Genomic DNA, 26,452 nt, shown 5'->3' with positions numbered 1-26,452 from the left:
CACCAGTATTACACCATCAGTTCAATTAATTCAATCCAAGTCTATGGAACAGTCACAAAATGTCACCAAAGTCACTCTGTCCCTCTAAAATCTTTCAGAATATTGCAAAAATGTATTGAATCGTACCATTTACTGAATATCATAATATTGTGAGCAGAATATTGTATCGTGAGATTAGTGTATCACTACAGCCCTACTTATAATGGACCAGGTTGGAAACATCAACTGGAAAAACCCTGAATTCTAAGTGGGACATTTAAATCAATTAATTGTCATTAATCCTGACTTAGAAATCCAATTTGTCTGTCGCAACATGCCGATAACATATTTAGTTGCACTATTGATGGTTTGTGTCTGAATACATCTTTAGCACATTGTACGTAATTTGTTTCTTAACAGGCTCCATCAGTGATAGAATAATTTTAAAAAAGTCTTTTCGATTTCAGAACATTTTCCCGATTCTTTTCACTAGGTTGTGTTTGTAAGACCTTGTTCTTCGTGCTCTGACTCTGCTCTGCTGGGGAACTGGCCCTGGAACAGCTCCCTAAGAAGGCAGCCTGAGGACCTCAACTCACGCATGAGAGAAACATATAATGGGAAACTGATGTGCCAAATAATGGTCGTTAAATGACTGCATTTGATCCCTGTTATGGATATCATGATTCTGTGTCCTTCCTCTGTCTCTTGGTCAAGTTAACGTTGAAGAGATGTCGCAGAATCCCACAGAGCTGCTCTAACCCCCGATATCTTCCAATCCCATATTGAAATTGAAGTAAATGAATAAATCAATGGAAACAGCAACCATAAGGATGAAATATGCAGTTTTCCTACACTCTATAAACCAATGTCCTCAACCTGTTCTGTTCTGATGTCAAAAATTGTCATTTGAATATGTTTGTGGGTGTGGACAGACAAACTTTGCATGGAGGTTTTCTCACAAGCACAGAGTGATGAGTGTATGCAAACGAACTCTGGACCAAACTACGTGCACTGATTTGTTGTTTGTCTTTTGTTGAGTTTGTTTGACGTGATTACTCTGTGTCTTTCTGATCGTAACTACGACGGTCATCAACTCTGCCTCTGCACTACATCTCGAAACTTGATTTCATTTTCTGCTTTTAAACAGAGACCATAGGATTGTTTTTCAAAGTAGTCGTGTAATTGTTTTTACAGAATGAATGTTTGTAATTGTTGTGCTCCTCTCTCTCTTTCTCTCTCTCTCTCTCTCTCTCTCTCTCGCTTTTTAAGTGTTTTAGCGAATTCAGTTGTTAATATATATAAAAAATTCTTAATGTTTTTTTTCTTTTGGTGAAAGATAATGGCTCTTTCACTTCCAGATAGTGGCTCCAGCGGTGTGGTACCTGGAACACAGAAGTTTAAAACTGCAATATCCATTGTCAGTAGTTTTGCAACAATAAGACTTTTTTAGTAAAGGTCTCTTTGCTTAATCATACGTGAGATAATGAGATAATGAGATAATGAGAAACCCTTTTCCCCCTCCATCAGTCAATATTAAAGAAGCTGAGCTGAATTTGCACAGAGCAGCAGGAATACTTGATTTCAGCCGATTTCGTGGATTTCTGTCACTATCTCTATTGATTTTAAAGTTGAGTTTGTTAGAAACAAGTTTTTAAAATGTGTATCAAAAATGTGGCACAGTACTTGGAAAACTTTGCCGTGCAGAGGCGGCCCAGCCTTTCTGAAAAAGGTTTGAGCCGCTCGTCTAAAGCGGCGGGCGCTCCTGAGCAACAGGTGGCGCTAATGGGACTTGAAAGAATGAACCGGATAAAGGAAGAAGCGCAGCGCTCGCGCTTCCGGGCGGGATGATTTTAAAATAAACAAGATGGATTTGATCGCTACGCTGCAATTTCTGAACCTGAACCAAGTTCCACAAGGTAACACTAAATTATTTGGTTGTCTTCATTACGAGAGCTGAGGAAAATGATGGGTTTTTGGCTTCTTATCGGTTCATTTGGCTGCGGCTCTTGTCGCAGTTTCCCCGGTTCTGTCAGGCTGGCAAAACGGTCCGATTCTGACACCGGGGTTCGGCAAGATCAGATTTATTAAAAAACAAACAAGCAAAGAAAGCCAACAAATGCATTTTCTGTGTCTAAGGGGGCTGCGAGGCGGTTTTATTTTACATAATATAATATATACACTGATGAAGCACAAAAAAATGCATAAATGTGTAAGAATACAGGATGTAAATAGTCTACGTAAAAAGACTACTTATGTATTTTATGTAGACATAGTGGAAAATAGTCCAATATTCCTAATCTCCAAATTAAAGCTAGTTTTAAACACGATAAAAGAAGGCTTATTAATGACTTTAGCGCAATAAGTGCCGAATTATTACCATAAAATGACGGAAACGTGCTAAACAAAAAAACGTCTTCAGTTTAAAACGTTCCAATCCGCTCAGCCATTGTCAGGTCTTCCGGTAAACAGACTGTAGTTTCAAACTTTTAAATAAATGTGGAACTTATTTGTAAATATACACACTTAACAAAAAGTTATCCTCGAACGAACAATTACCTAAGTATCTTCCTCTTCTGTTTTGTGAAAAGTAATAAACGAGTATCATCATAATGTTGCTGTAGTCCATTTGAATCAAATTTTCACCTCCACTGTTACTTAGTCCACGAATGTTCTCTTGGTTTTGTCTTATTATTTTCTCCTGTCATTTACAATAAATGTGATGGAGCAAAAAAAAAGTCTCATCTTAGAATGTAGCATTTATTCCCTGTTTAGAAAACAAGTGCATCAGCAGAGGATGATCCTTATTATTTCTTATTACTGAGTAGAATTTTCAATGTTGTTATTTTTAAAATTCTGGTCACATTCATCTTCTGTAGGCTTCAACCATTTCAGGACAATAAACAGAATGTGGCTCAGAATGCAATTAACAACCATGTTAAATAGTTATCATTTTATTGGCAATCTAAATAATTGGCAAATGGATATTTCTTGCAACTGAAGTGTTTCCTCCACTGTATGATAGGCCTGGCGGGCCACCAGGCTTTACTTGTGCCCCACAATGCATGCATTACTTATTTATTTAAGTATTTTTTTAAATGTTAGCGTTTTTTCAGACTTTATAGTTGGTGTTCAGTTATTAATCTTTCAATAACACATAATTATCAAGTGATATTTTCAAATTTCCTGTCAACTTTAAAACAATTTTAACTGAAAAACACGACAGGCCGCTGCATGATTGACTGGCCTAGCACCAAACCACCGGGCTTATCAGGTTTTCTGGGGGAAACCTCGAACCGACTTGCCTTCTTGGTTGCTACATTGACTCACCTCTTGTATACATTTTTCTAAACATCGGACCGGTTCAAGATGGCTCCCGGAAGTGGGGCTGGTGCCTGTTTATAGTTTTACAGGAAAGTTTGAGACGGTTCCCAAACTTGGTTTCTCTAAAAGTAATTAATACATGCCAAGTGTCTGACTTGCATTGTGATTTCCAGACTGGGTGGACGCCGTGTGGGACTTGGAGTTCATGGAGAGGAAACCGCTGGACCACATCATAGAGGACGAAGTGTGCGCCAGTGGAGAGAAGTCTTTCAGGAGCCTAATCCACTGTCTGCTGCAACATGCTGCAGATCAGCAGCAGCCTGCAGGCAGGGACGGACCGTCACAGGTCAGCTCTCGTACCACTTCCCTAACAGTTTGCTCTGATTGCTGAGTGTAATGTATATCTGGGAAATGCTCTGGAGCTTGTGTTTGCGTCCTGCAAAAATCAGTCTGCTAATCCTCCAGCCCTGCTCGTTTCCAAAGCTGCAGGGTGTCTGGGTGATCCTTGGAGAAAACAGGGTGTCTGTGAAGTCTCTGGTGGCTGTTCTGTCCTCCTTCATCCTGGCAGCAAAGACCAAAGGGGCCAATGTTCAGCAGAGGGTTTGCGGACTCTATGCGGCTTCTGTCTACCTGCTGCTGCTGGGGATCCCAGGTGAGCATATCTGGAAACAATTTGTTAGAGTTTCTGAAATGCCAAAATTTTAATTTGCAACTTGTCTGTGTTGTCTTTGATCTTAAACTGTGTAAGCTATATGATTTGTTTTTAGAAAATCGGTCTGATGTAACAACTCTTTAGCTGCAAAGGAGTCACAGAAAGATAAACGAAAGGTTTTGATATAAATATCAAATGTTTTTGTAGCTACCGTTTTAGTAAATCTGTACAAACTGTAGTCCATAGACAAAGTTATGGTGACACTGGATGTGAATCTGTCCTGTGGGTTCTATTGGGTTCTGTTAGGGATTGAACTCAACACAGGGAGGCAACACCGGTCAGCCAGACATCGATCACTGACGGACTGTCTTCAGTTTTTCCTCCTAAAATGTCCACTGAACTGAAGATGCAGAATTGAGACACTTATTATCCCATCACTATGGAAACAATGATTTACCTATTGGTCCACCATCACAACAGAGCTTGGGTTGCAGTGGTGGACTAAAAATTAGTTCTGCTTGACATGTTGCTACGAAAAAAAATCACATATGCCCCGCCACATAAATAAACTGAATTGAATAAAAATGAAGCCATTAACTTGGAAAGTCTTTGAAAAAGACAGATCTGAGCTTCAGTAAACCACATTTGATTGTTTTATTTTCCTCTTCAGTTAGTTGTATTTATCTTTATTAAATTTTCATGGTTTGCCTTTTTTTTTTAAAGGTTAATCAAGGTTTCGCCCAGAAAACTTGCTAAGCCCGGTGGTTGGGCTCTAGGACAGTCATTCATCCAGCGGCCTGTTGAGTTTTTGACTTAAAAATGTTTAAAGTTGACAGAAAATTTTAAAATATTACCTGATAATTATGTATTACTGGAAGACTGGAAGATGAATACTTGAACACCAACCATAAAGTCTTAAAAATGTAAACATTTTAAAAAGACTTAAATAAATAAGCAAAGCTTATCCTGGTGGGGGCACAAGTAAAGCCTGGTGGCCCACCAGGCTTATAATACACTGGGGGAAACCCTGGTTTAATCATTAATCCATTAGATATTGGCCGTGGGCAAGAAACTGTCTTAACGGAGTAATGGGTTGGTAACGCTGCAGAGATGCAGGTCGGACTGCGACTCTGCAGTTAAACATGTTGCTACTGGTCCGATTATTCTGGGGAACCAGAAAAAACAACTGAGTCCGACTTCGTTTTGTCAAGGTTCCACACAGAAGCAACACTAACTTTAATGACCTCTGATTGGCATAACCAGGTGCCATTACTGCCAGCGTGAATAACAATCTTTATTGTATTTACACTTATGCTTAGCGAGCAGTTTCAGGTAGGAGTTGATGTCGCCTATTCTGGCCCCTGGTAAATATTTGACTATGGTTGCTGCTCTCTCCTGCCATGTTTAGGGGCTAGAGCACACTGACGTCTAACCCTACTCTGAGGTGGAATCAACATTTTCTTTACTTTATAAATATCTCTCTTCCAGGAAGCATTGCCAACAAGGTTTTCCACGAGGTTTTGCTGGACACGTGTCTTGACCTGACCTTCCACTGCTGGCCCCAGGACTCTGGGAGGAAGCGCAAGAAGGACGGCCTGAAAGGTTCCCAGGCTGACAGCAAACGCTCCAAACCGCAGCGGAGAGATGCTCCAGAGGTGCAGCACCAAACCATAAATCAGTCGCAGCCCAACAGATCACCTAGATCTGCTCAGTCCACTGAACTGTTGTAGCATGCCGCTCCAAACACACGCAGGTTCAATGGAGCATCTGCTAAACTCTTGGGAGACAGTTTTACAAAGACATGCTTTATTGTCCTTCTCTCAAGCTTTCAGGTTTTATCACAATCAGATTTAATTGTGCAGACTCCCAGAGATACAAGGCACCACATTGCATTCTTTTTTTTTTCTGCTTTCAGATGGAAATAGAGGAGGAGGAAGAGGAAGATGAGCTGCATTTTTCTGGGCTGGAGTTGACGAAGATCAGAGACGCTATTGCTGTCTTGGTTCAAAGTCTCCTCCGTCTCCTGCAAACGTTCTCACTTAAAGACAGACCACAGAGTGCCAGCAACTGCACGCAGGTAAGCCCCCCCCCCACACACACACACATAGCAACGCTCTGTGCCACGCTGCACCCTGTGAGCAGGTAGAACGTTCTTCCCTTCTCCACAGGTCTTCAGCAAGCTGCTTTACTTGGAACCTGTGTTGAGGGAGCTAACCTTTGCTGTTCCACGGTGAGTTTTCTTTCTGCCGCTGCCACGTTGCAGAAAGGTCCATCCGTCCTGGAGATGAAAGCGGAACTGGTTATCATTTCTTCACAGGGATCTCTGTGAGCTCCAGAGTGTCCCGGAGATGGCCTTCCACGGCCTGAAGCTGCTCTGCTCACCGAGACACGGAGAGCAGAAAGAGGTAGGATCCAAGTTATTTCACCGATACACACATGCTACACACAACTGGATCAGAACCGGGGTGTAAATAATAGAGCTTTGAAACGGAAACCACCTGGTTCTGATCCAACAAAACCAAATATGCAAATACTGTAAACCTTTTCTCTGCATTATAGGTTTTGATCACCAGTGGGAGGTTTTTAAGAATTGGACTGGACAGTTAGCTTTCCACTAGACAGACCCGTTTTCATCCCTTGACATGACAAAGCCACCGTGTTTTTGTGGGAGTGTCCAGGTTTCAATCTAGCTTGGTTTAAAAACCAGAACTGGACTTTTGGCTGTTGAGAAACGATTGCTTCCTGGAGGCGTGGACTCTGTTGAGGTTTTGAATTTTACTCCTTTGCTAACATTTGCTCGTGACGTATTTAATGCGGCAATTTGACGCTTAGAAGAAGCTTACCGGAAATGACCTGTGCTGTAGACGACCGTCCTCTGCAAAGGGAGAAAAGGCGGCGTGTTCAGTTTAGTTCCGTATTTGGAATTGTCACCAAGGTGGACTAAACGGTTTGGTTCACTTCCTCTGCTGCCAAGCATGGCTGATTCCCCATACGTGTGGTGATTGTCAACTCTGCATCCTTCAGTCCCTGCGGAGGGTTTTCCATCGGCTGCTCTACGTCATCCTGATGATGAGTAAAGGCCACAGCGGGAAGCCGTCCCTCCTCGTACCGAACCAGGCCGTCCTCACCACCCGGGACCTGGCCGTCCACTTTGTTTGGTAAGCAGTTATGCTTAAGGTTAAGTTTTTGTCAGTGGTAAACATGACTGAACTTAGTGAGATTAATGTCAAATTTTATGGTGACGTTGAGTGTTTTTTTTTTGTTGCTAAAATCACTTTCAGCAGAAAATGACTTGGGTCATTATTTTAGCAAGGCGGTGAAGCGCAGGGGTAGATCACACCATCAACACATCATGGAGCTGGTGTCTCTATAGAGCTTCCAGGTCTTTCAACATGCTACGTTGTTCATGCTTGTTCTGTTTTTGTGACTCCAGTCATCTGGTGGATGAGCTGAAAGAGCTGGCTTTACCTTTCCTTCAAATCCTCCTGCAGCACATCTGCTTCCAGGTGAATCCAATTCTCGCCTTTCATTGGCTAATAATTAGTCGTCCCTCGCTTCCGTGGTGATGGGAGGAAGGTCTAGCGGTGGCAGCGAATATTTCCCGCGCTGCCCGATCGCTCAGTCACGGTTGTGTTGTGCTGCTGTGTAGATGGTGGAGAAAAGCGAGTATCGTAACCATGGAGCCCAGGCTGTGGGCATGCTAACATCTCAGATGGCCGGTATGGACTACGCCGGCTTCATAAAGTGGCTTTTCATCTTCTCTGGTCATTCAAAGGTAACACAAGACTTTTTTCTTTTTTTTTGTGCCTCATCATGAGGCGTAGACTTGAGCAAGTTTGTAAAAGTGTGAAAAAAAAAAAGTACTTAGCTGTTCTCGCAGTATGGTGTAATGTTTGTGGCTCCATATAAACCTTATATTATGTCGGACTCGGGACATTCAAGGTGAGCCAAGGCATGAAAAACGCCTTGGCTCACCTTGCTGTGATCTTTGCTGCGTAGGTCACAGCAAAGAAGGATGATCCGAAACGTGCGATTGGCTGCTTCTGTCTTCGTTGTGATTTCCAAACAAATATGGTGAACGGAGACTCTGAATGAACCACAGTAAAAGAAAAGTTGTCAATGGCTCAATTTGTCTGAAATATGGAAGTACTTGGATTTGAAAGATGACAAACAGGACACTTGTTTTGAAACAGAGGAGAAGCTGCAGCGACTGATGAGCGTGACGAATCTACAGGAATTTCTTCGCCTTTAAAAGCAGTTCATTATCTGTCTGTTATGTTATCCTATTTTTTTTTCTGCATGTTTGACATCAAGCAGGCTGTAGGTGACGCTTCATACTGTGAAGTGCTTACATTTTATTTTGTTGGACACATAAAAAGAAAATGTTTATGTAAAAATAAAAATAAAAAGTAGGATAATTGTTTAGAATAACTGATTAATTGAAGAATTAGACAATGGATCAACAAAAAAACCATTGTTATTGACATCTCAATTTCTCATAGTGTGACAATGCCATTGTTTCTGTGCTTTACATAAGACAAAAAAGCCACATTAAGATAGAGAGAATAAAGAACGTTTATGTTGCATAATTGTGATATTTAAAGTTTTCCTTAAAGTAATGTTAAAACCTCAGTATCGTGTCTCGTCCGGAGGCGAGGAGGGTCGCTACAGACTGTGCTTAGATATTTAGTCGTAGGATTTCTGCTCAGCTTCTTCCTGGTTCCAGGTTGAAGTGAGTTATATGGTCAAACATTGTATGGCAGCACCCCAGAATAAGGAATTGCCATTGTCAGGCAAAAACTTAGATCAGGCAGCTGAGCCTGCTGGCTTGGGGGAAAACCTCAACCCAAAACTATCCAAGATGTTAAAATGTTTTAGTCTTCTGTCATACTGAAGGAAAGAACCGAAGGCTAGCTTTCTTGTTAATGGTGTTGCTAAAACTGGATGTCTTTCCAGTCTGACTGCGCAAGGTGCTGCTTTTTCTGCAGATGGTGCACCGCCTGTTCTCCGTGGACGTGGTTATGGTTTTGCTGACCCAGCCGGAGAGAAGCTTGGAGGAATGTCAGGATCCGGAACTCGCCAGGTTCCTGCCACACAAGTTCCTGATCCAGGACCTGTTGTTCGCTCGACGAATGGACGAGTCCCCCACCGTCCAGGGCCACGCCCTTTCCTGCCTGGCTCAGTGTCTGGAGCTGCCGTCGCTCAACGTCACCCGGGCCGTCCACACGCTCTTCTCTGCCAGTGAGAAAACACCTAGACTCTATGGCTGGGCCATATGGACAAAAAAAAAAACTACAATATTTCTACAACAAACACCAACATTAATATATCCACATTTTCTGTTTTAGCTGGGACACAGACGGTGCTGGAAGAGGAGCTCACCACAGGTACAGCCTGACGGTCCCTGGCTGAGAGCTTGTTGGTGTGCTGAACAGATAACTCACAGCACGAAAACGTGCTCACTGTTAACAAGGACGTTAGCTGCAAGTGTGTATTTGTGAAGACGCATCACTGCACAGATCAGACAACAATTTTGTACGTGTGTTTCTTGCTTAAAAGTTCCACAGCAGACGACTTGTGGACGATTTATGGGGAAGCGTTAAACTCCAAACTAATGCAAACTCATGATAAAATGTTAAGGATTTCTAAAACTGAATTGCTTAAACGGTCAATTTAAACAAGGTTGCGTTTATATCGATCGGGTCTTAGAATGTTGTGAAAACAGCTGCAGTTCAATAGGAATCCATGTATCCATGTGTGCATCAATCATCTTCCGCTTGAGGAACAACCTAGTTTGCAGCCGAGTTTACAGCAAGTGGAATTGCTGTAAACTCGAAAACGGTAACAGCCAGAGCTGTAGAATTTTTTTTTTTAAATCCGACTCGTGGGTTTATTTTAAGACCTAAGCAGAACTGAACTTTCTGGCTTTTAAACTCTAAAATATTCAAGAGGAATGTTAATGTTGTCTTTTTTGTTTTTATGGTGTTTTTATATGTAAATAAGTGGTTTTAGAAAGATGGATGTGAGGAAGTTGGCCTGGGTGATTGTTGACATTTTTCAGCAGATACAGAGCATATGGATCCACTAGTTTTTTTTTTTTTAAGTGGACCAAAGTACTGCGTGTTGATGGATGCCTTTGTGTTGTAGGAACTTCTAGCTCCCAGAAAACCTACCAAACTCTTCCCTTCAGGACGGTGGAGCTCAGCAGTGCTGATGGTTCCATCTGCGATGGTGAGCTTTTTTTCTCTCATACGTATGTCCCGGTTTAGTCAGCGTATTTACACGCCGACAAATTGAATGTCAAATGTCATGTTGTATTTTCGCTCCAGCTAAAGAGAACCTGGCCCTTCTCCTGCGCCGCGTCCGAGACTCTAAAACCAACGTGAGGAAAGCGGCTCTGCAGGTGCTCCGATCAAACCGTCGTCGCTCGGCTTCACGTTTTCCGGCTGTATGTGTTTCACCTCGTTCTGCTTCGTCCATCTGTTCCGACGTCCGTTGTTCAGGCTTTGGTGGGTCTCCTGAAACACGGCGTGATTCCCACAACCCGGGAGAACCTAGAAACTCTGGCGGAGCGCAGCAGAGACCCGGCTGTGTCTGTGAAGAAGAAGGCCTTACAGTGCCTGGGAGAACTGCTCACCGTGAGACTGGATGCTTCGCTGTCTTTCTCGTCAGAGGTCAGCTAAAAATGTGACGATTAGGAGTCATGAAACGACTGCTTGATGTCCCCTCCAGGCCAAACCAGGGTGCGTGGAAGTCCAGAAGGCGTGGCTGCTGTGTGTGGTCCCAGCTGTGGTGGACTCTGAGAACTCTGTGCAGGATAAGGCTTTGGAGGTTCTGGACCAGGTTCTGCTCAGCCAGGTGAATCCCTATTCTGAGAGGCGCCACCTGGACCACAGTGAGAGGCTGACCTGGGACCTGCTTGACCTGCTGTGTAATGAGTGCCGGAACCTCAGGTCAGGACGGTTCTCTGTTTGTCCCTCACAAACCTTGTTGTCTCTTTTCTGAACTCCGGCAGAGACGAGCAAATTAAGCTCATTGTCAGTTGGCGGAGCAGTCTGCCATGTTGGATAGAAATTTGAATTTGATAGATTTTTATGATATCAGACAAAAGTTTGATGCATTCAGAGTTTAGATGAATCTGATTCCTAAAATTGTTCAAGATGAACTGCTTCCCAACAGGCCTCAGATAAACAACACATGGCTTATTAATGTTTTCCACACATTTGACTCATCGACGGCTAGCAAACATGGGCCACTTCTATAAAAGCTGGCGGCCCGCCAGGCTTAAAACAACACTGGGAGAAATGCAGAACATGTGAATGTTTGAATGTAGTGTGAAGCACTTTGCTGTCCTCTGGACTTGATATTGGACGACTGGTCAAAATTGCAATTTCACGCAAAATCTGCGAATGACGACTGATTTTGCATTAACAGCTGCAATCGCAAATTTCTGGAGTGACTGTACTATAGATATATTTCACTCCCCATTAGGAACCACTGCTTTCACATGACCAAACAAATACCATATGACCGACCTCCTCTACTACCTCCCAGAAACAAATGGCAGCGAGATGGAAATAAATATCAGTTTATATCTGCCAACTGGACCGATGCCAATGTTTGTGTCGATGTATCGGCCATCCCTAAGCAGAACCGAGGCATTCAGAGTTCTGTGGGTGGTTTTTAGGACAGATTGAATTGGGGTTCTAAGACCCAGAAGCACATTTGGAATAAATCAGAGGCAGCAGATCAGCTCAAGCACCTCATCACCGCAAAGCATGGCAGAGGAGGCATGACCTGTGGCCTCTGAGCCGATCAGTCCAGTTGGTTTTTAGTTCCACAATATAAAGTAGCATCACATGTGTAGTTGTTTGTGTTTTTAATGCCCAGAAGTAGAATAATGAGATAAAGACGTTTGGTTTTCCTTTACAGCCGGTACTTCAGTAGGGCCTTCACCATCTGGTCCAAACAGAACAAGTTCACCCCAACATTCATCTCTAACTTGATCTCCCACACGGAAACGGAGCACGCTGCCGGGGCCTGGCTGCTGCTCTCCAAGGTCGTCTCCTCAGTGTCCACAGTGCAACACGGCAAGATCCTGGAGGCCTGGGACAGCATGGTCAGGTGAGGACATCAGCTTTTATTCACAGTGTGAACATGAAATCCCTGTACATCCACGAGGTTTCCCCCAGAAAACTGGCTAAGCCTGGTGGTGCTAGAGCAGTCATTCATCCAGCAGCCCGTTGTGTTTTTGAGTTAAAGAATGTGTAAAGTCGGCAGGAAATTTGAAAATATCACTTGATAATTATGTGTTATAGGAAGGTTTGGAAGAATAATACCTGAACACCAACTATAAAGTCTTTAAAAAAAGCAAACATTTAAAAAGACTGAAAATAAATAAGCAGTGCTTAGCCTGGAGGGGGCACAAGTAAAGCCTGGTGGCCCGCCAGGCTTATAGTACACTGGGCGAAAACCCTGCATTCTACATTTTAATGTTGACTTTCTTCTGTTTCCGTAGATCACATGATGTGGATGTGACTAACTGCTGTCACATCCTTTCTGTTGTCGGAGACATTGCTGCTCATTTAAACGAGGACACCAAGGGCAGGATAGCTGGTGAGGAGCTGGACGCGAATCTGTCCTGGAGGACTCATCAGCCGTCCTAATGTCTCTCCCTCAATTTGTCCTCTCTTAACTAGCTGATCTGATGTCGTGGCTCAAGACGTTTAGTCTGTCTCTGGAGGTGATCAGTGCAGCCATGCAGACGCTTTACCAAGTTGGCTGCAGTGAAGACATCAAACACACACAGGTTGGAAAATGGGAAACATGAACTCTGCTCGTTCGTATAGAAATATTTAGACTCTAATTTCTGTCTTTGTAAATCACTACAGAGCTTCAGAATGACGTGATTAGAAACTGGCTTGTTTTACTCTTAGCTTAAACATGCTCATCAATTCAGGAAAAATGAAGAATGCGGTTGATTTTTTTCTCTTTCATCAGGCTTTCCTGAACCAACACTGTGGCGAGCTGGTGTCGATCTGTGAGACGTATTTAGCCAGCATCATCCTCAGTGCGAACGGAACCCAGAACCTCAACGAGGATCTGATGGTGAGGCTCCTTCAAACCTCACCGCCACCCTCAGAGTGGAAGTTAACAATTATCTGTCGGTACTCGAAGCTGTTGCAGTCGGCGAGAATGCACATTTCATCGTTGTTTAAAGTAACATCCATATTATGACATTAGAAGTTATCTACATGATCGTGCCGTTCAGGAGAAAATGATCACTACTGTAATTGTGACAGAAATCTCTGTTTTGAAGAGTGCCGAAATAAATGAAAAGATTTCAGCTCCCATGGACCTGTAGCACAAATTATTTAAGGACATTTCTTAATAGTAGTTAATAGCAATGGGTTTCACTCGTTAGAAGAAAGAGCAGCTGTTCCTCAGTGGTCTGTGTGCCTCGTTGGGAAGTGGCTCCTCTGATTGCAGATGTTCTGTGTTCCAGATAAAGCACCTCCACACTCTGGGCGTGGCCTCGCTTCACTGTCCAGCGAAGGTTGGCAAGAGGACGGTGCTGCTGGTGGAGTCTGTCCTCACCTCACATTCCGAGAAGCTGGCGGGTTCGAAAGCGTTCTGTACCTCACTGAGACGTCAGCGGATCACTGTTGACCTGTTGACTCCATGAGCCAATTTGGCCTACACTCCTTAAAAGAGAGGCGACTGATTGCAGATTTCCTTAATTTTGGGAGATCGGTGATCGGCCGATTTTTACGTGAAGCCGATCTCATCCACCGATCTTATCTAGCTTGTCAAAGGTCAAAGAATCAACCTCTGTCCTCTTTTGCTTTCCAATGAGGAAGGTTTGACTGACAGACCGGCTCACTAAGTTCTGTCTGCACATTTATAATTAACAATAGTGACCCCACTGTTGCCAACTCAACAACTTTCTTGCTATATTGAGCAAGATGTCAGACCAAAAAGATTGATATCGGCCAAAATCAGAATCGGCAGGTTAAGCTTTTTAAAATATCGGCGATCGGCCAGAAAACTGCAATCGGTGCACCCCTAAATATAACCAATATTTATTTTGCTGACTTCTTTGCAGATATCCAATCAAAATCTCTTATTTTTGTTTGTTTTTGCCTTTTTTTATGGTCTAAGAACAGTGTTGTAAGAAAAACATTTGTTCCTGACTGACCCATTCTGTTTTCTGCTGCTGGTGACCAACAGCCCGTCAGGAGGAGCTGCCAGCATCACTGCCTTTGTCTCAGTTCAGAGAAAACTCTCTGCCCACCAGGATCAAAGCCCATGGCGTGATCACATTAGGTGAGCTCTCCCGTTGCTCGATCACACACACACACACACACACACACACACACACACACACACACACACACACACACACACACACACACACACACGTTTTAATCACTCCATCCTCTCTCTGTGGCATCAGGGAAGCTGTGTCTGCAGCACGAAGAACTGGTCCAGAAATACCTGCCGGTGTTTGCCAGAGAGCTGGAGGTCGGCACAGAGGTCGCGGTGCGCAACAACATTGTGGTGATAATGTGCGACCTGTGTGTTCGCTACACCAACATCGTGGATCACTACATCCCCAACATCTCGGCCTGCCTGCGAGACGATGAAGCCGTCATCAGGGAGCAGACTCTCATCATGCTGACCAACCTGCTCCAGGTACGTATGAGCGACTACCCCTGCCACAACCTTCCAGCTGTGGGTCTGACCCTCCATCCTGACTCTCTGTTCCCAGGAGGAGTTTGTGAAATGGAAAGGCTCTTTCTTCTTTCGCTTTATGGTAGCCCTGGTTGATCCAGTTCCTGCCATTGCCAGGTAAATTACAACAGGAAGTCCTCCGCAGTCTTGTCTTTGACAACAAAGCAAAGGACTGTTGTATGTAATGAACGCAGCCGACGTCATGCCTGCTCCTTTCCTGTTGCAGTCTGTGTGAATACTGCCTGCTTCATCGGCTGCTCAAGAAGAACCCTGAGATGTTCAGCCAGCACTTCATCGAGTGCATCTTCCACTTCAACTCGTACAACAAACACACGTTGTACAACAAGTTCCCTCAGAGTGAAAGGTACCTGATTAAAGATGCACCGATCACAAATCTGCAGCCAATTTCTACTTTTGGTAAAGTTTAAAAATACCAATTTTGGCTAATTTTCTTTTCGTCTACAAACTATAAGAATGCGTGGGGGCAGCACTGACAACAATTTTTTTTTGGTTTTGCCCTTGACTTTTGGTTGTGGTTTGTCATTAATTTATTGTTGTAGCAGAGGTAATGTCACACTGTGTGTGTTAGAGATGGAAAATAAGGGTTTTACTTGACTTTGCAACTGACATTTTAAGTAGGGCCAGGACTTAAACTTGTTAATTTTGAATAATTAATTAAATTAATTTTAATGCGTTCATATTTTTAATGCAGTTACTTGGGAGTTTTTTGTTTTACATACAAAAATCAACAGTTGTAACTTTTGTATTGTTCCTGGTACGCCTGTAAAACCGTCGCTCAAGCAACATCCACAAAGAGCAGCGATGTCCATCAAAGCCACTTCTCTTGGCCCATTGGGGATTAAAGTTTGCTTCAGAAAATGATCTGATGGGACCCATGTTAATTTTGAGAGCAAACATTTAGTTAGAGTTAGTCTTAGTCTTCTGACTTGACTGTAATTTAATTTTAGTCTTAATTTATTCATCAGAATTGCTTTAGGCTAGTCTTAGTTGACTACAGTAAATTTTTAGTCTACTACATCTAGAGTAAATTTAGTCAAAATGTCGTCAATTTAGCCACTTATTAACACAAAATGAATCTTGTTTTAACCAGTTGTGGCATAATGTTGTTGTCTGAATGTGCAATAAAGCAGATTTGACTGGCGATGCGTGTAAACTAGTGAGAACCTTCCATACAAACTGGTGAGAAGCTTTCATATAAACAATTCAGAACCTTTCATTTAAGCCAATTAACAGCTTTCATATTGAAGCCCTTTCATACAAACTGGCGAGAAACCTTTTTATATGAACTCGTCCAATATTTTTTTAGTTCAGTTGAAATGGAACGGTGTTTCAGTGAATGTCGTGTGTATGAAAGTTAATTTTGATTAATGTTCCTGGTGGCACCAACTTATCTGTCAACTGACACAAGATCATGTTGATTAGGTCGAGAGGCTCTGGGACGCAGCTTTCCAAAAATAAGTAACTGTTGACCACATGGCATCGTCGGTCATCCAACATGTTTGTCTCCTACTAGGTTTGGTGTAAATTGGTTTCAGTCTGAAAACCTTCTGGTCACCAGCAGACTTCTCCTATAATAATCATCGCTGACCTGCTTTCTCTCTGCTCACACAGTGAAAGCCCGTCTTTAATTGACGCGTTTTTCTTTGCGTTTCTTTTGTGAAGAGAAAAGGTCTTGTTCTCCCTGAAGGGCGCTCAGCACCGCGAGAAGCGCTTTCGCATCTACCGCTTCCTGTTGGAACACTTCACAGACGCCCAGCGCTTTAACACCGCCAACAAGATCAACCAGACCATCTTAGGTAGCCACACGGCTGCTCACCGACCTCACAAATTATAGCCTGGAGTTTGGATCAGGCGAGAGACATGGACCTCTTTGTAAATGGCTTTCCTTTTTTTGTTTCTATCCCAGCATGCTTTGCGGACGAGGAGCTGCCCCTGGATGCAGACGGTGCCGAGATTTTGTCAGAGACCTTCAACGTGTTGAGTCTCAAAGAATTGAAGCTGCAGGCATTTTCAGCACCAGCAGGGGGTGCTGGGAGTGAGGAGCCGGAGGATGAGAACGTGGCCGCCATGACTAAGGCCGTCCTGCAGGTGGTGCAGAAGAAGGTGGTGTCGCAGGTCGGAGCCCTTCCCATCAGAACTTTGTGACTTTCTGCTGCTACATACATTCCAGCTGTGCAGAGACTGAAAGCGTCGCTCCGCTGCTCTTGTCCCCAGGTCCAGAAGAAGGCCTTCATCGAAAACACAGTTCCTCTAATCATCAGCTTAAAGAACCTTCTGGAGCAGAAACAATCCCCTGTCCTCAAAGACCTCATGGGCTACCTTAAGGTACATGTTTTGTACTCGTGTAATTTTTTGTCGTCACTCTTCCAAAGAAGAATTTCAAACTAAGATTCATAAGGATAACATTTAAGTGCAGTTTTATTCATCAGTTGCGTTCCACGTTCTCCATCAGGTGACGATGCAGGACTACCGTAACGAGGTGAAGGAATTTTTCGCCGGAGACGAGCAGCTGGCAGCTGAAGTGGAGTTTGCTCTGAAGACGGCCGAAAAGGAAAGGGAGGTGCAGGAGCAGATGGAAAACTGCAGCGTGACGCCCGACGCCCAGATGCCCAAAGCGAAGGTTATCGAGCAGAGAGCAAACGTCACAGCAAACTCTTTTAATTTATTCTGGTGTAACATCCAGACGATCGCCGTAGAACATCTACCATGCTCCAAAAAGCTGTGAGTTTCTGACACGCTCTTGCCTCTCTCCTCAGAGTTCGGATCCAAGGTCTCCCGCCAAGAGAGTCCTCCTGCCCTTTAACTTCGCCACACCACAGCCGACTCGTCCAATCTCCGCCTTGTCCAGACTGGGCCTGACTGACAGGTAGCTTCTACTATTCTAGATCTCACCCTGAGGCCGCACAGATACACGGCCAACAGAATCCACCTGTAGGTCCACGCACAGGCAGGAAATATCAAGGGAAATGTATGCGACCGTGTTTGTCGTTCTCCATCAGGCGAGCAGGCCCATCCAGGCAGGAGGAGCAGAGTCAGTCCAAGTCTCTGACTCTGGGAAGAACAGGTGAGAACCGCGGAACCCGTCCTTCACGATCACATCGGCTTCTTTCTACAATCGGGGAAACATCACTTTTTTTTTTTCTTGATGTTTTCTTACAGCGATAGTTAAAGGAGGGGTCAGCGACAGAGCCTTCAGCACCCCTAAAGGTAAGAGTCCTTCCTCCTACATACCTCCGTCGTTTGTACGTCGGTTCAAATGTTCAACCTTTACATTGAAGGCTCCACCTTTACTACTGTTCTTTTCGGAAACATGGGAGCTGAATATTTGTGTCTTCCGCAGGTTCCAACCCCAGCCTCACTTTTAACGAAGGACTCAGTGCAATCTTCAGCGACCAGGGAACAAGTAAGATTTTCCCCGTCGTTTTTTTTTTTTTTTTTTTTAAAACGTGCCTCTCTAAAGACTGTTTCTGTGTTTTAGTCGTCAAATGGAAGAGAAGGGCACTCTGTCCCCTCCAGTGTTCCACATGTCCCAGTTTGTGGTAGTAAGCTGTTTGTTCTGTCCTTCCAGGTCCTAGTGAAGAGTCCAGCATTCTGCATGTGAGACCAAATGAACAGACGTAAGTCTTAACTTTACCCTCTAAACCCCGTACACAGAGATTTTCCCAGGGTTTCTCTCAGGCAGGTCGTACAAAAGCATTTGCCCCCCCTCAGATTTCTTCTGTTTATGCCTTTTTCCTCGTATTTAAATGTTTCAGATCAAACAGTCATTAAAACACAAAAATTTGAATAAATACAAAGTAAAAGGGAAAAAAAAGGGCTGCGTAATTTTAGCGATTCTACAATATTTATCGATATTTTCCCCCAGAAAGTATCGATTTTTCATCCGCTAGTATCGATACATTAAATCCTACTTTGAGTTTTATCCACAAATCCACATGAATTAAATGACAGCTGTCGCACATTACTTTTTTTTTTTACCCAGTTACACATGTACATTAATCTGTTACCATTAATTAAATAATGAAATGAAATAGATAAATGACATCTAATATAAGTGCATAAGACAAAATAGGTTCATTTTCTGCATAACCAAATACACAAAGCCACACAATTAGCATTTACACAAAGCAAATGTATAATAAAAACATTTATTACACCATCAGTACAATTAATTCAATGGAACAGTTACAAAATGTCACCAAAATCACCCTGTCCCTCTAAAATCTTAAGAATATATCGTATCGTTTGCTGAATATCGTGATAGATATCTTTTTGTGAGCAGAAAATCACACATCGTACAGTATTGTGAGATTTGTGTATCGCCACAGTCCTAGTTGGTAATATAATCGTACTGTGGAAAAAAACGAGTTTGAAGTTGAACAAGTTAAACACTGAAGCTGACACTGAAACTGTACCCAGAGGAGCATGAAGGCACACAACACTCACTTTTAGACCAATATACTATAAAGCAAATACTTCTTTTTTCTTTTTTTTTTTTATGAACGCTGTTTTTCAAATCCTTTTTTTTTTTTTTTTTTTTTAAATATGTTGATGATGGAGGTGGTTTTCTCAGACACAAGTATACTGTTGTCATCTCTCTTCATTCAGTCTGTAAAGCGACGTTAATGTGCATCAGGTTTTATTTCATTTATTAAAGGTGAAAGAAGCACCGTTTTTAAACTTCATGCTGCAGTGTGAATCCTGACTGGTTGTCTTTCAGGGCGCCGGGGCCGAGGCGGTGGAACGTGCAGTCCCCTCTTCAGCAGAGGAAAGCATCATCTAGAGTTTAGATGTTCCAGCTTCTCCATACTACATCCTGTCTTTAATACTTAACCTCTTCCTGTTTTCAGTCTATTCAAGCTTTGATGTTTCTGTCAGCGTTTTATTTTCTATGTTTGCTAATAAAGGAGATCTAAAACGACGCGTTTAATGTACTTTCTCTCCGTATCACGTTTTCACGGCAGGTAAAAAGTTTGCGTAGGTTACCCTGAGGGCCTACGGTTGACCTACACACTGGTACCTCCCACTCACACTGTAAGGCTTTGTCTCGGTCAGCGTTACTGAAACGCTTTTCCTTCTCATGTTTTTTGAGATCAAAAGGAAAGATGCAACATCCGTGATCCCATCTGCTTAGAATAACAGGGATTTCCTTCCGGCGCGCTCGCAATTACTCCATGGACTTAAAAGGATCCGAGAGACGAACGGCTTGAGAACATACATCCGTCTAGAGCAATTTAGCCAAATGAAACTGCCGAGAGGAGGTTGCTTAAATATTTGAATATGCCACTCTGACAGTCCACAATCTTTACTTTTGTCTTTAATTTGGGGCTTCTACCAGACGTTTGACTGTAGCGTTGTGGAGAAGGTTGTTTTCTCTTAGAATCTGGAAGCTTTCTCTCAAGACAATTCGTGTGTGCCTTACACTTTGTAAAAATTGCCGACGGGAGGCAGACCTCATGTTGAAGACATTCAACTCAATTCAAAAATACTGTACAACAAAGGGAAATCGATTGCTGTCGTAACTCATCTCCCAAGTTTCTTCAGAGAGTCATTACGGACGGTAACACTGTGGGCAGAAAGGATCTCCAGTAGAAGTCAGTCTTGCAGAGCGTCTGCAGGGGCCTCTGACTGAAGACTGTCATGACATGCTAACAGTTCCACAGTAGCATGTCTTAGATAGGGTATGCATCAGTGCAAATCCACCTTATTGGCTTTTGCTGCTCCTCTTCAAATGTCTGTGAACAGTCAGATATCTTCATTCAGGTCAAAGTTGAAACAAAGTCAAATTCCTTGTTTATGTGCTCAAATTTGTCAGAAAAAGAGGTGGATTTTCCATTCCTTCAGTCAAGAAGACTTTATAAAACTAGAACCTGCTGTGGCGTTCCAACAGATTGCAGTCTGCCTCATTCCTTACATAACGGTGATGAAATGAATCTTAGTAAAACATTTCTCCTGTCTCGGGTTTATTAGTCTAGGAACTGAAGCCTCTGCGGTTTGAACTTTGGCAGATTTCACTCAGGGTGTTTTTGTTGCTTTAGCCGGCTCTAATGAAACAAACTCTCATAATCCCAACTATTTCTCAGAAAACCCCGTTATCAGCTACCTGGATGAATCCTGAATGTTCCATAATGCCTTTTAGGATTTTTGAAAGACTGTTTTTGACATGTGGTGACTGTTCAATCCAGTCACCGCATGTTTACCCGACATTAATCACAGACTGTGTGCTCAAGCAGTGAAGTCAGGTTTGTTTCTTATTTTCAGTGTTTTTTTTTTGTTGTTGTTGTTGCTCTCACAATGTCTCCACGGTGAACTGACAGGTTTTAGTTTATGCTCTGAACCTTCATGTGTTGTGCTATTATATGCAAAATGGATCATCTAAGCAAAGCATAACCTTAAAGCCAAATGAGGAACAGTTTTGAGTGTAGACATGATGGGAGGATTACCAAGATGAGCAGCCCATCATTACACAATAGTCAGAACTTAACTGTTAGCTATTATTTCGAAGGTTTCTATTTCCAAGATGGAATGATTGCACTGCATAAAACTTGTATGATTCTTGGAAACAAAGGTCGGGATAAAGTTATTGTGAATTTTCCGAGCCAATTCCCCATGGACTTAGTGGATGCCGACAAAGAAAGAAAAAAATTAACAAATTTAAGTTTAACAAAACTTCTCAAAAGAATTTTATTTGGAGGCATTACAGGTAATATCCCAGCGCTGCGTGTCCCGAGGCCGAAACATTGTCAGTGACCCCTCACACCCCCACCATGGACTGTTCTCCCTGCTGCCCTCTGGAAAGAGGTTCCGCAGCATCCGCAGGTCCACCAGGTTCTGAAACACCTTTTTCCCACTTGCCATCAGACTGCTGAACTCTTAACTGGACTGCACTTAAAATCTGGTCTCCACTTTATACCTTGCACATGTACAGAGCTAAATAACTTCCATCTTACTGTCAGTCCTGCACTTTATATTTTATACTCATATTTATATTCATATTTTATACTGTATTTTATTTTATTCTGGAGTAACCTCACAACATTGGAACCTCAAAACATTGTCCTGAGCCGTATGCAACGAAATTTCGTTCTGTATACACCCTGTGCATGCAAAATGACAATAAAGTCAGTCTAAGTCTAATAAATGCTTTTAGAGGTAATACCTCCAGCACTCATTCCTGACTGAAGACTCCAGATGCATTTCTTCTCATTCGTCTTCCAAAAGCAGCTCAAGCTCTGTCAGACTGGATGAGGAACAGCTGCGAACATCAGTTTCCAAGTCTTACCGCTGATTTCCAGTTGGAATTTTGTCTGGACTTTGACTAGACCATCCCAACACACAGATATGTTTTGATCCAAACCGCCCAGTCGTTTCTCTTGTTTAATGTTTGTGGTGTGGTGGTCCTGCTGGAGGGCGAACCACCTCCTGTAGGTTGTCTTCCATCAACTCTGACCAGTTTCCCTGGCCATAATGAAGAAAGAAAAACATCCCGACAGCACGGTGCTGCTGCCACCATGTTTGAAGATGTGTCATGGTGTGTTGTTTTAAAGTGGATCCAAATGCCAAAATAAAACACAGAAATCCAAAAATGACGACGGGGCGATAATGGGATTTAACAGGAGGATCCAGCAAAGAGTGACAGAAGCAGAAGCGCTTAAGTCATGGGAGAGGAAATGTGAAGCAATGGACCTGGGCTGATTGGCTGACTGCAGGTGTGAGGGCAGAAAGCAGCACAGGGGGGCGAGGGAGAGTACACTGGGAACACTAAAGAATGAGTAGACAAGAAACATTAAACTAGAGTTAAAAAAAATAACTAGACACAAGAAATGAACATGGTAAACTAGAATCACAAAGGAAGAGATGAACAAAAGTACAAACAGAAACAAGGGTGACCTAATCAAAGAAGGAGACTAAGAATCACAGAATAAGCCTCAAAACAACCAAAGGATCCTAACAAGATGGGAATGAAGCGTTCAGGGTGATGTGCAGTGTTGGTTTTGAGCCACGCAATTTATAGGTCATTTATAGGTTTATAGTTCTGTTTAGTTCTGGTTTCGTCTGAGCAGAGCACCTTCTTTCACATGATTCTTGGCCGGCGTCTGTTGTGGTGGAGGTCTACGGTTTGGCAAATGTCCGCTGTGATGGCGGGAGGTTTATTATTTTATTTTGTTTTTACCACTCTTTGAGCTTCAAACGTCAGATTACGTTGACTTTTGTTTTGACGTAATAAGAGATTTTTAGTAATTAGTTTTGTCTATATTTTCACAAGGAATAATCTGTTTTTTTCAAACAATCAAGTCGGAAGCGCGTGCAAGAGTCAAACCACCTGTTGCCGCCCGCGGCCTTTGTTGGAAAGTTTTGGCTCAAGAACCTAGAAGGTTCTTCAGAAAACAGCCTTGAAAAGCAAAAGGGGCCGAAGGACACGGACACAGGAGGCCGCTTTTCAGAGTGAAGTTAGACGGAGAATGCGGAAGTGTCTCAAATCCATGACTCTGTTTAGTGTTTGTGTTCCAGGAAGAAGATGAGCGCTGTAGAAAAAGTTACAAAAAGAGGTTTGACTTCCATTAAAGAGTCAATATTTTTGAAGAAATCTTGACATTTGGATCACATCAAGCCAAGTATTATAACAATGCGGGGACGAAAACAAAGAGCCATCTGTGTGTGCGGAACTGAAAGCATCGTGAAAATACTATTGTGATGAAGTCTTCATCACAATATCGGAGCTGTAGAGTTCAGTGTTGCCCCATGGCTGGTAATTAAAGACAGCGCTGCTGCTGCTGCTGCTGCTGCTGCTGCTGCTCCCCTCCTCCCTCCTGCTGCTGTTCAAATATTTCACATCAGTTGCTCAGAGAGACACTAACTGGGTGCGGACGGAAAGAAAAGCACATGGCTTAATCTGTAGGCAACACCAGGATTTATCCCAACTGAGCTACAAAAATACAAAATTAGGCACCAAGGATACAGCTGACAATACAGAGCCACGCCAAGGTACTTGCACCCCTTAAACTGGTTTTCACCACAAACTTAAAAAATGCGACATTTTTAATCGTATTAAGAATTGTCACATTATTTATTCATGTGACAGGCCAGCACAAAGTAGTGAGTAACTGCAAAGGAAAGTTGTGATTTTTAGAAAAAATAAATAAATCAAATACAAAAGTGAAAAACTGAGCAATATGCATTCAGCCCCTTTTATCACTTCGCAATAAAATTCAGCTTAGCCAATTGCATTCAGACGTCACATGTATCTAAGCAGATTTCTAGTGTTGTCTTGTAGAGCCAGACAGGCAGTTTGTCTGTAGAAAATAAAAGAAGAAAGAAAAGAAAATGGACGTCACTCTTTTCAGAGATTTACAGCTGAAATAACATTGAGACCTGCGTATTATCTTCCATTCACTTCATATTATCTTCCATTCTACTTTGTGTTGGAAAACTGACAAGTAAAATACACTGATGTGAGAGAATGTATTGCAACAAAATGTTGAAAGGTTCTTTTGTCAGCAAGTGTCTGTATGTGAAACGACAGTAAGAAATGTTACAAGGAATGAATTTAAAAGAGCAGTATTATATATATATATATATAAGACTTTGCAATTTAACACCTTGAAATTGGGCCGTTGTCTCTTTAAGGAATTTGTGCTCTTCCTGACACTCCGTCTTCAGAAAGTCGCCACAATGTCGCTTATTTTTCAAGCCTTGAACATTGTTCTTAGGAGCATTGCACTGAGAAGCAGTTAGTATGATTAGCTTAGCAGCTGCAAAGTTCCAGCAGGTGTTTGCTAATTGCTGCTGCCGCTAGTCTGAAGGAGCCGAGTAGGTAAGGGACGCTTTGTGAGGCGGAAGCTCTGGAGTTTAGAAACTGCTGCAAAATTTGGAGAATTGGGATAGAGCGGGTTTCCTCCTGAAAACCTGCCAAGGTCGGGGTGCCAAGGCGGTCCACCATCAGGACCGCCGTGCTTTCTGTATAAAAAATGTTGACAGAAAATGTAAAAAATATTACTGGGTAATTATGTTACTGAAAGACATTGTTAACTATGCTTAAACACACATGTCTTAAAAGCAACAAACAAAAAAAAGAAACAAACAATTTAAAGTAAATATAAATGTTTTCAACATCTGTGAAATCCCAGTTAAGTCATCAGCCAGTGGATTTAAAAACACTTTGTAAGGTTTAGAGCCTAAGGCCAACCTAAGGCTCTAAACCTTAGGTTGGCCTTAGGTTTAGAGCCAACCTAAGGGCCGCCAGGCATATAATACACTGGGAAACCCTGTACATCATCGACTCGCACCTCTGCGTTGTGACTACAACGTCCAAAAGGGCAGGACCTAGTAGACTCAGTAGAGCCGCTGCTCCTTCACATCCAGAGGAGCAATTGAGTTGGCTTGGGTTTCTGGTCAGGATGCCTCCTGGACGCCTCCCTGGTGAGGTGTTCCAGGCACGTCACACCGGGAGGAGGCCCAGGACACGCTGGAGAGACAGTGTTTCTCGGCTGGCCTGGGAACGCCTTGGGATTCCCCCGAAGGAGCTGGAACAAGTGGCTGGGGAGAGGGAAGACTGGGCCTCCCTACTTAAGCCACCCCCGTGGCCCGAACTTGGATAAACGAAAAAAGATGGCTGGATAGATGGACACAGCCTGCTTGGTGAATATTGACATATTTTTATACTTTTAATTCAAAATATCACATGCATCGATGAATTGTGGGTAATAAACTTTGTTGAAGTCAGCTTGGATGTGGGCTTAGCTGAAGTGTGGAGAAGGGCCCAAAGGAGGCGGGGCAAAAGACCAGAACTTAGAATACTTAGTTCCCACAAGTCTGAAGCGGAAGTGATCTGCGCCACGTTTAGTAGGCAAGAGCATGTGTCTTTCTGTTGGTTTGCGGCCGACAGAAAGACACTCTTGACCCATGTGTGAGAGAAAGACACTCATGAACAAAACTGTTGCTGTCGGGATCGACCCGCATCAGACGGCAACGGAAAACACGTCAGACGACGTGGGCAAACTGCCGCCGATCTCCCACTACGATGTAGTTAACTACCTAGTGAACACGAAGAATGCGTACGCCATTTTTAAGCGGATTTGTAAAAGACGTACAAACTTTTCACGTGAAAACCAAAGTTCTGCTGACTACCAGATTAAAGTACATCTAGTACATACATACATGTAAGGTAAAGTACCTTGAAATTGCAATCGTGTAACAGTTGTAATGCACTGTTTGTAGATTAGGAATGCGGGAAAAGCAAGTTCTAAGCTTGTGGCTTTGTTGTCGTCACAGCAACTCCATATCAACTGCCTACCAAGATGGCTGCCAGTTACAAAGTTCATGGAAGTGTGGCATGAGAACTATGTATTTGGACAGGGCCATGGTGAAGAGGATTGATGTGACAGAGGAGGGCGCTATGGAGGCTGAGCGAGGCTGTAGAGAGGAAGAGGAAGGGCTTGTGGCAGAATCCTTCCAAGAGTAATAAAAAGGATAAAATTCCTCTGACAGCTAAAGTAATGAACTTATTTAGTGGTCTAGACATGTTTCCTGTTTTGCTCTGTTATCTTCTCCGTGTTTACGGAGCTAGAAAGCCTCCTAAAATGTGCCTGGATGCCCCTCACAGCTGCAACTCCAGCGAAAAGACTTAGTTTTGATTTCTTCCTCTCCTCTTTTGGGCTGAAGAGAAACCCGTCCTGCTCGGAGATGTTCCCTCCTCCTGCCGGCTGCCGGAGTCCTGCCCCCACCCCGCCCCTCTGCAGAGCTCAG

General features: G+C 43.1%; 1 protein-coding gene across 2 annotated transcripts; it reads left to right on the top strand.

Annotated features, from left to right (window-relative positions):
• The first annotated feature begins 1,806 nt into the window (after positions 1-1,806).
• Positions 1,807-19,628, top strand: ncapd3 (non-SMC condensin II complex subunit D3). 2 transcript variants are annotated; one of them, XM_023328060.1, is made up of 35 exons: positions 1,807-1,895; positions 3,474-3,646; positions 3,790-3,952; positions 5,441-5,607; positions 5,868-6,029; positions 6,121-6,182; positions 6,270-6,357; positions 6,977-7,110; positions 7,386-7,458; positions 7,602-7,727; positions 8,941-9,193; positions 9,301-9,339; positions 10,100-10,183; positions 10,282-10,355; positions 10,456-10,590; positions 10,685-10,905; positions 11,885-12,076; positions 12,471-12,568; positions 12,652-12,761; positions 12,953-13,060; positions 13,458-13,572; positions 14,183-14,278; positions 14,409-14,647; positions 14,724-14,803; positions 14,913-15,050; positions 16,370-16,503; positions 16,614-16,822; positions 16,922-17,032; positions 17,160-17,327; positions 17,464-17,573; positions 17,707-17,771; positions 17,867-17,914; positions 18,048-18,110; positions 18,276-18,324; positions 19,428-19,628. In XM_023328060.1, exons 1-35 carry the CDS (start codon positions 1,844-1,846, stop codon positions 19,495-19,497), a joined length of 4,209 nt encoding a protein of 1,402 aa, XP_023183828.1. In that variant the 5' UTR covers positions 1,807-1,843; the 3' UTR covers positions 19,498-19,628. The 2 variants fall into 2 exon arrangements, with proteins under 2 accessions (XP_023183828.1, XP_014327073.1); XM_014471587.2 differs by having other exon boundaries at positions 3,784-3,952.
• Positions 19,629-26,452: the final 6,824 nt, after the last annotated feature.

This window comes from Xiphophorus maculatus, chromosome 22 (assembly GCF_002775205.1).
Source record: "Xiphophorus maculatus strain JP 163 A chromosome 22, X_maculatus-5.0-male, whole genome shotgun sequence".
Lineage (NCBI taxonomy): Eukaryota > Metazoa > Chordata > Actinopteri > Cyprinodontiformes > Poeciliidae > Xiphophorus > Xiphophorus maculatus.
The sequence above is the reverse complement of the archived record's forward strand: the minus strand, read 5'-3'. Positions and strand labels throughout refer to the sequence as shown.

Excerpts from the sequence above, each read along its gene's own strand:
- ncapd3 (XM_014471587.2), top strand. The coding sequence starts at position 1,844 with ATGGATTTGATCGCTACGCTGCAATTTCTGAACCTGAACCAAGTTCCA. Across the intron at positions 7,728-8,940 it reads TCTTCTCTGGTCATTCAAAG|ATGGTGCACCGCCTGTTCTC; the intron begins GTAACACAAGAC and ends CTTTTTCTGCAG. Across the intron at positions 13,061-13,457 it reads ACCTCAACGAGGATCTGATG|ATAAAGCACCTCCACACTCT; the intron begins GTGAGGCTCCTT and ends TCTGTGTTCCAG.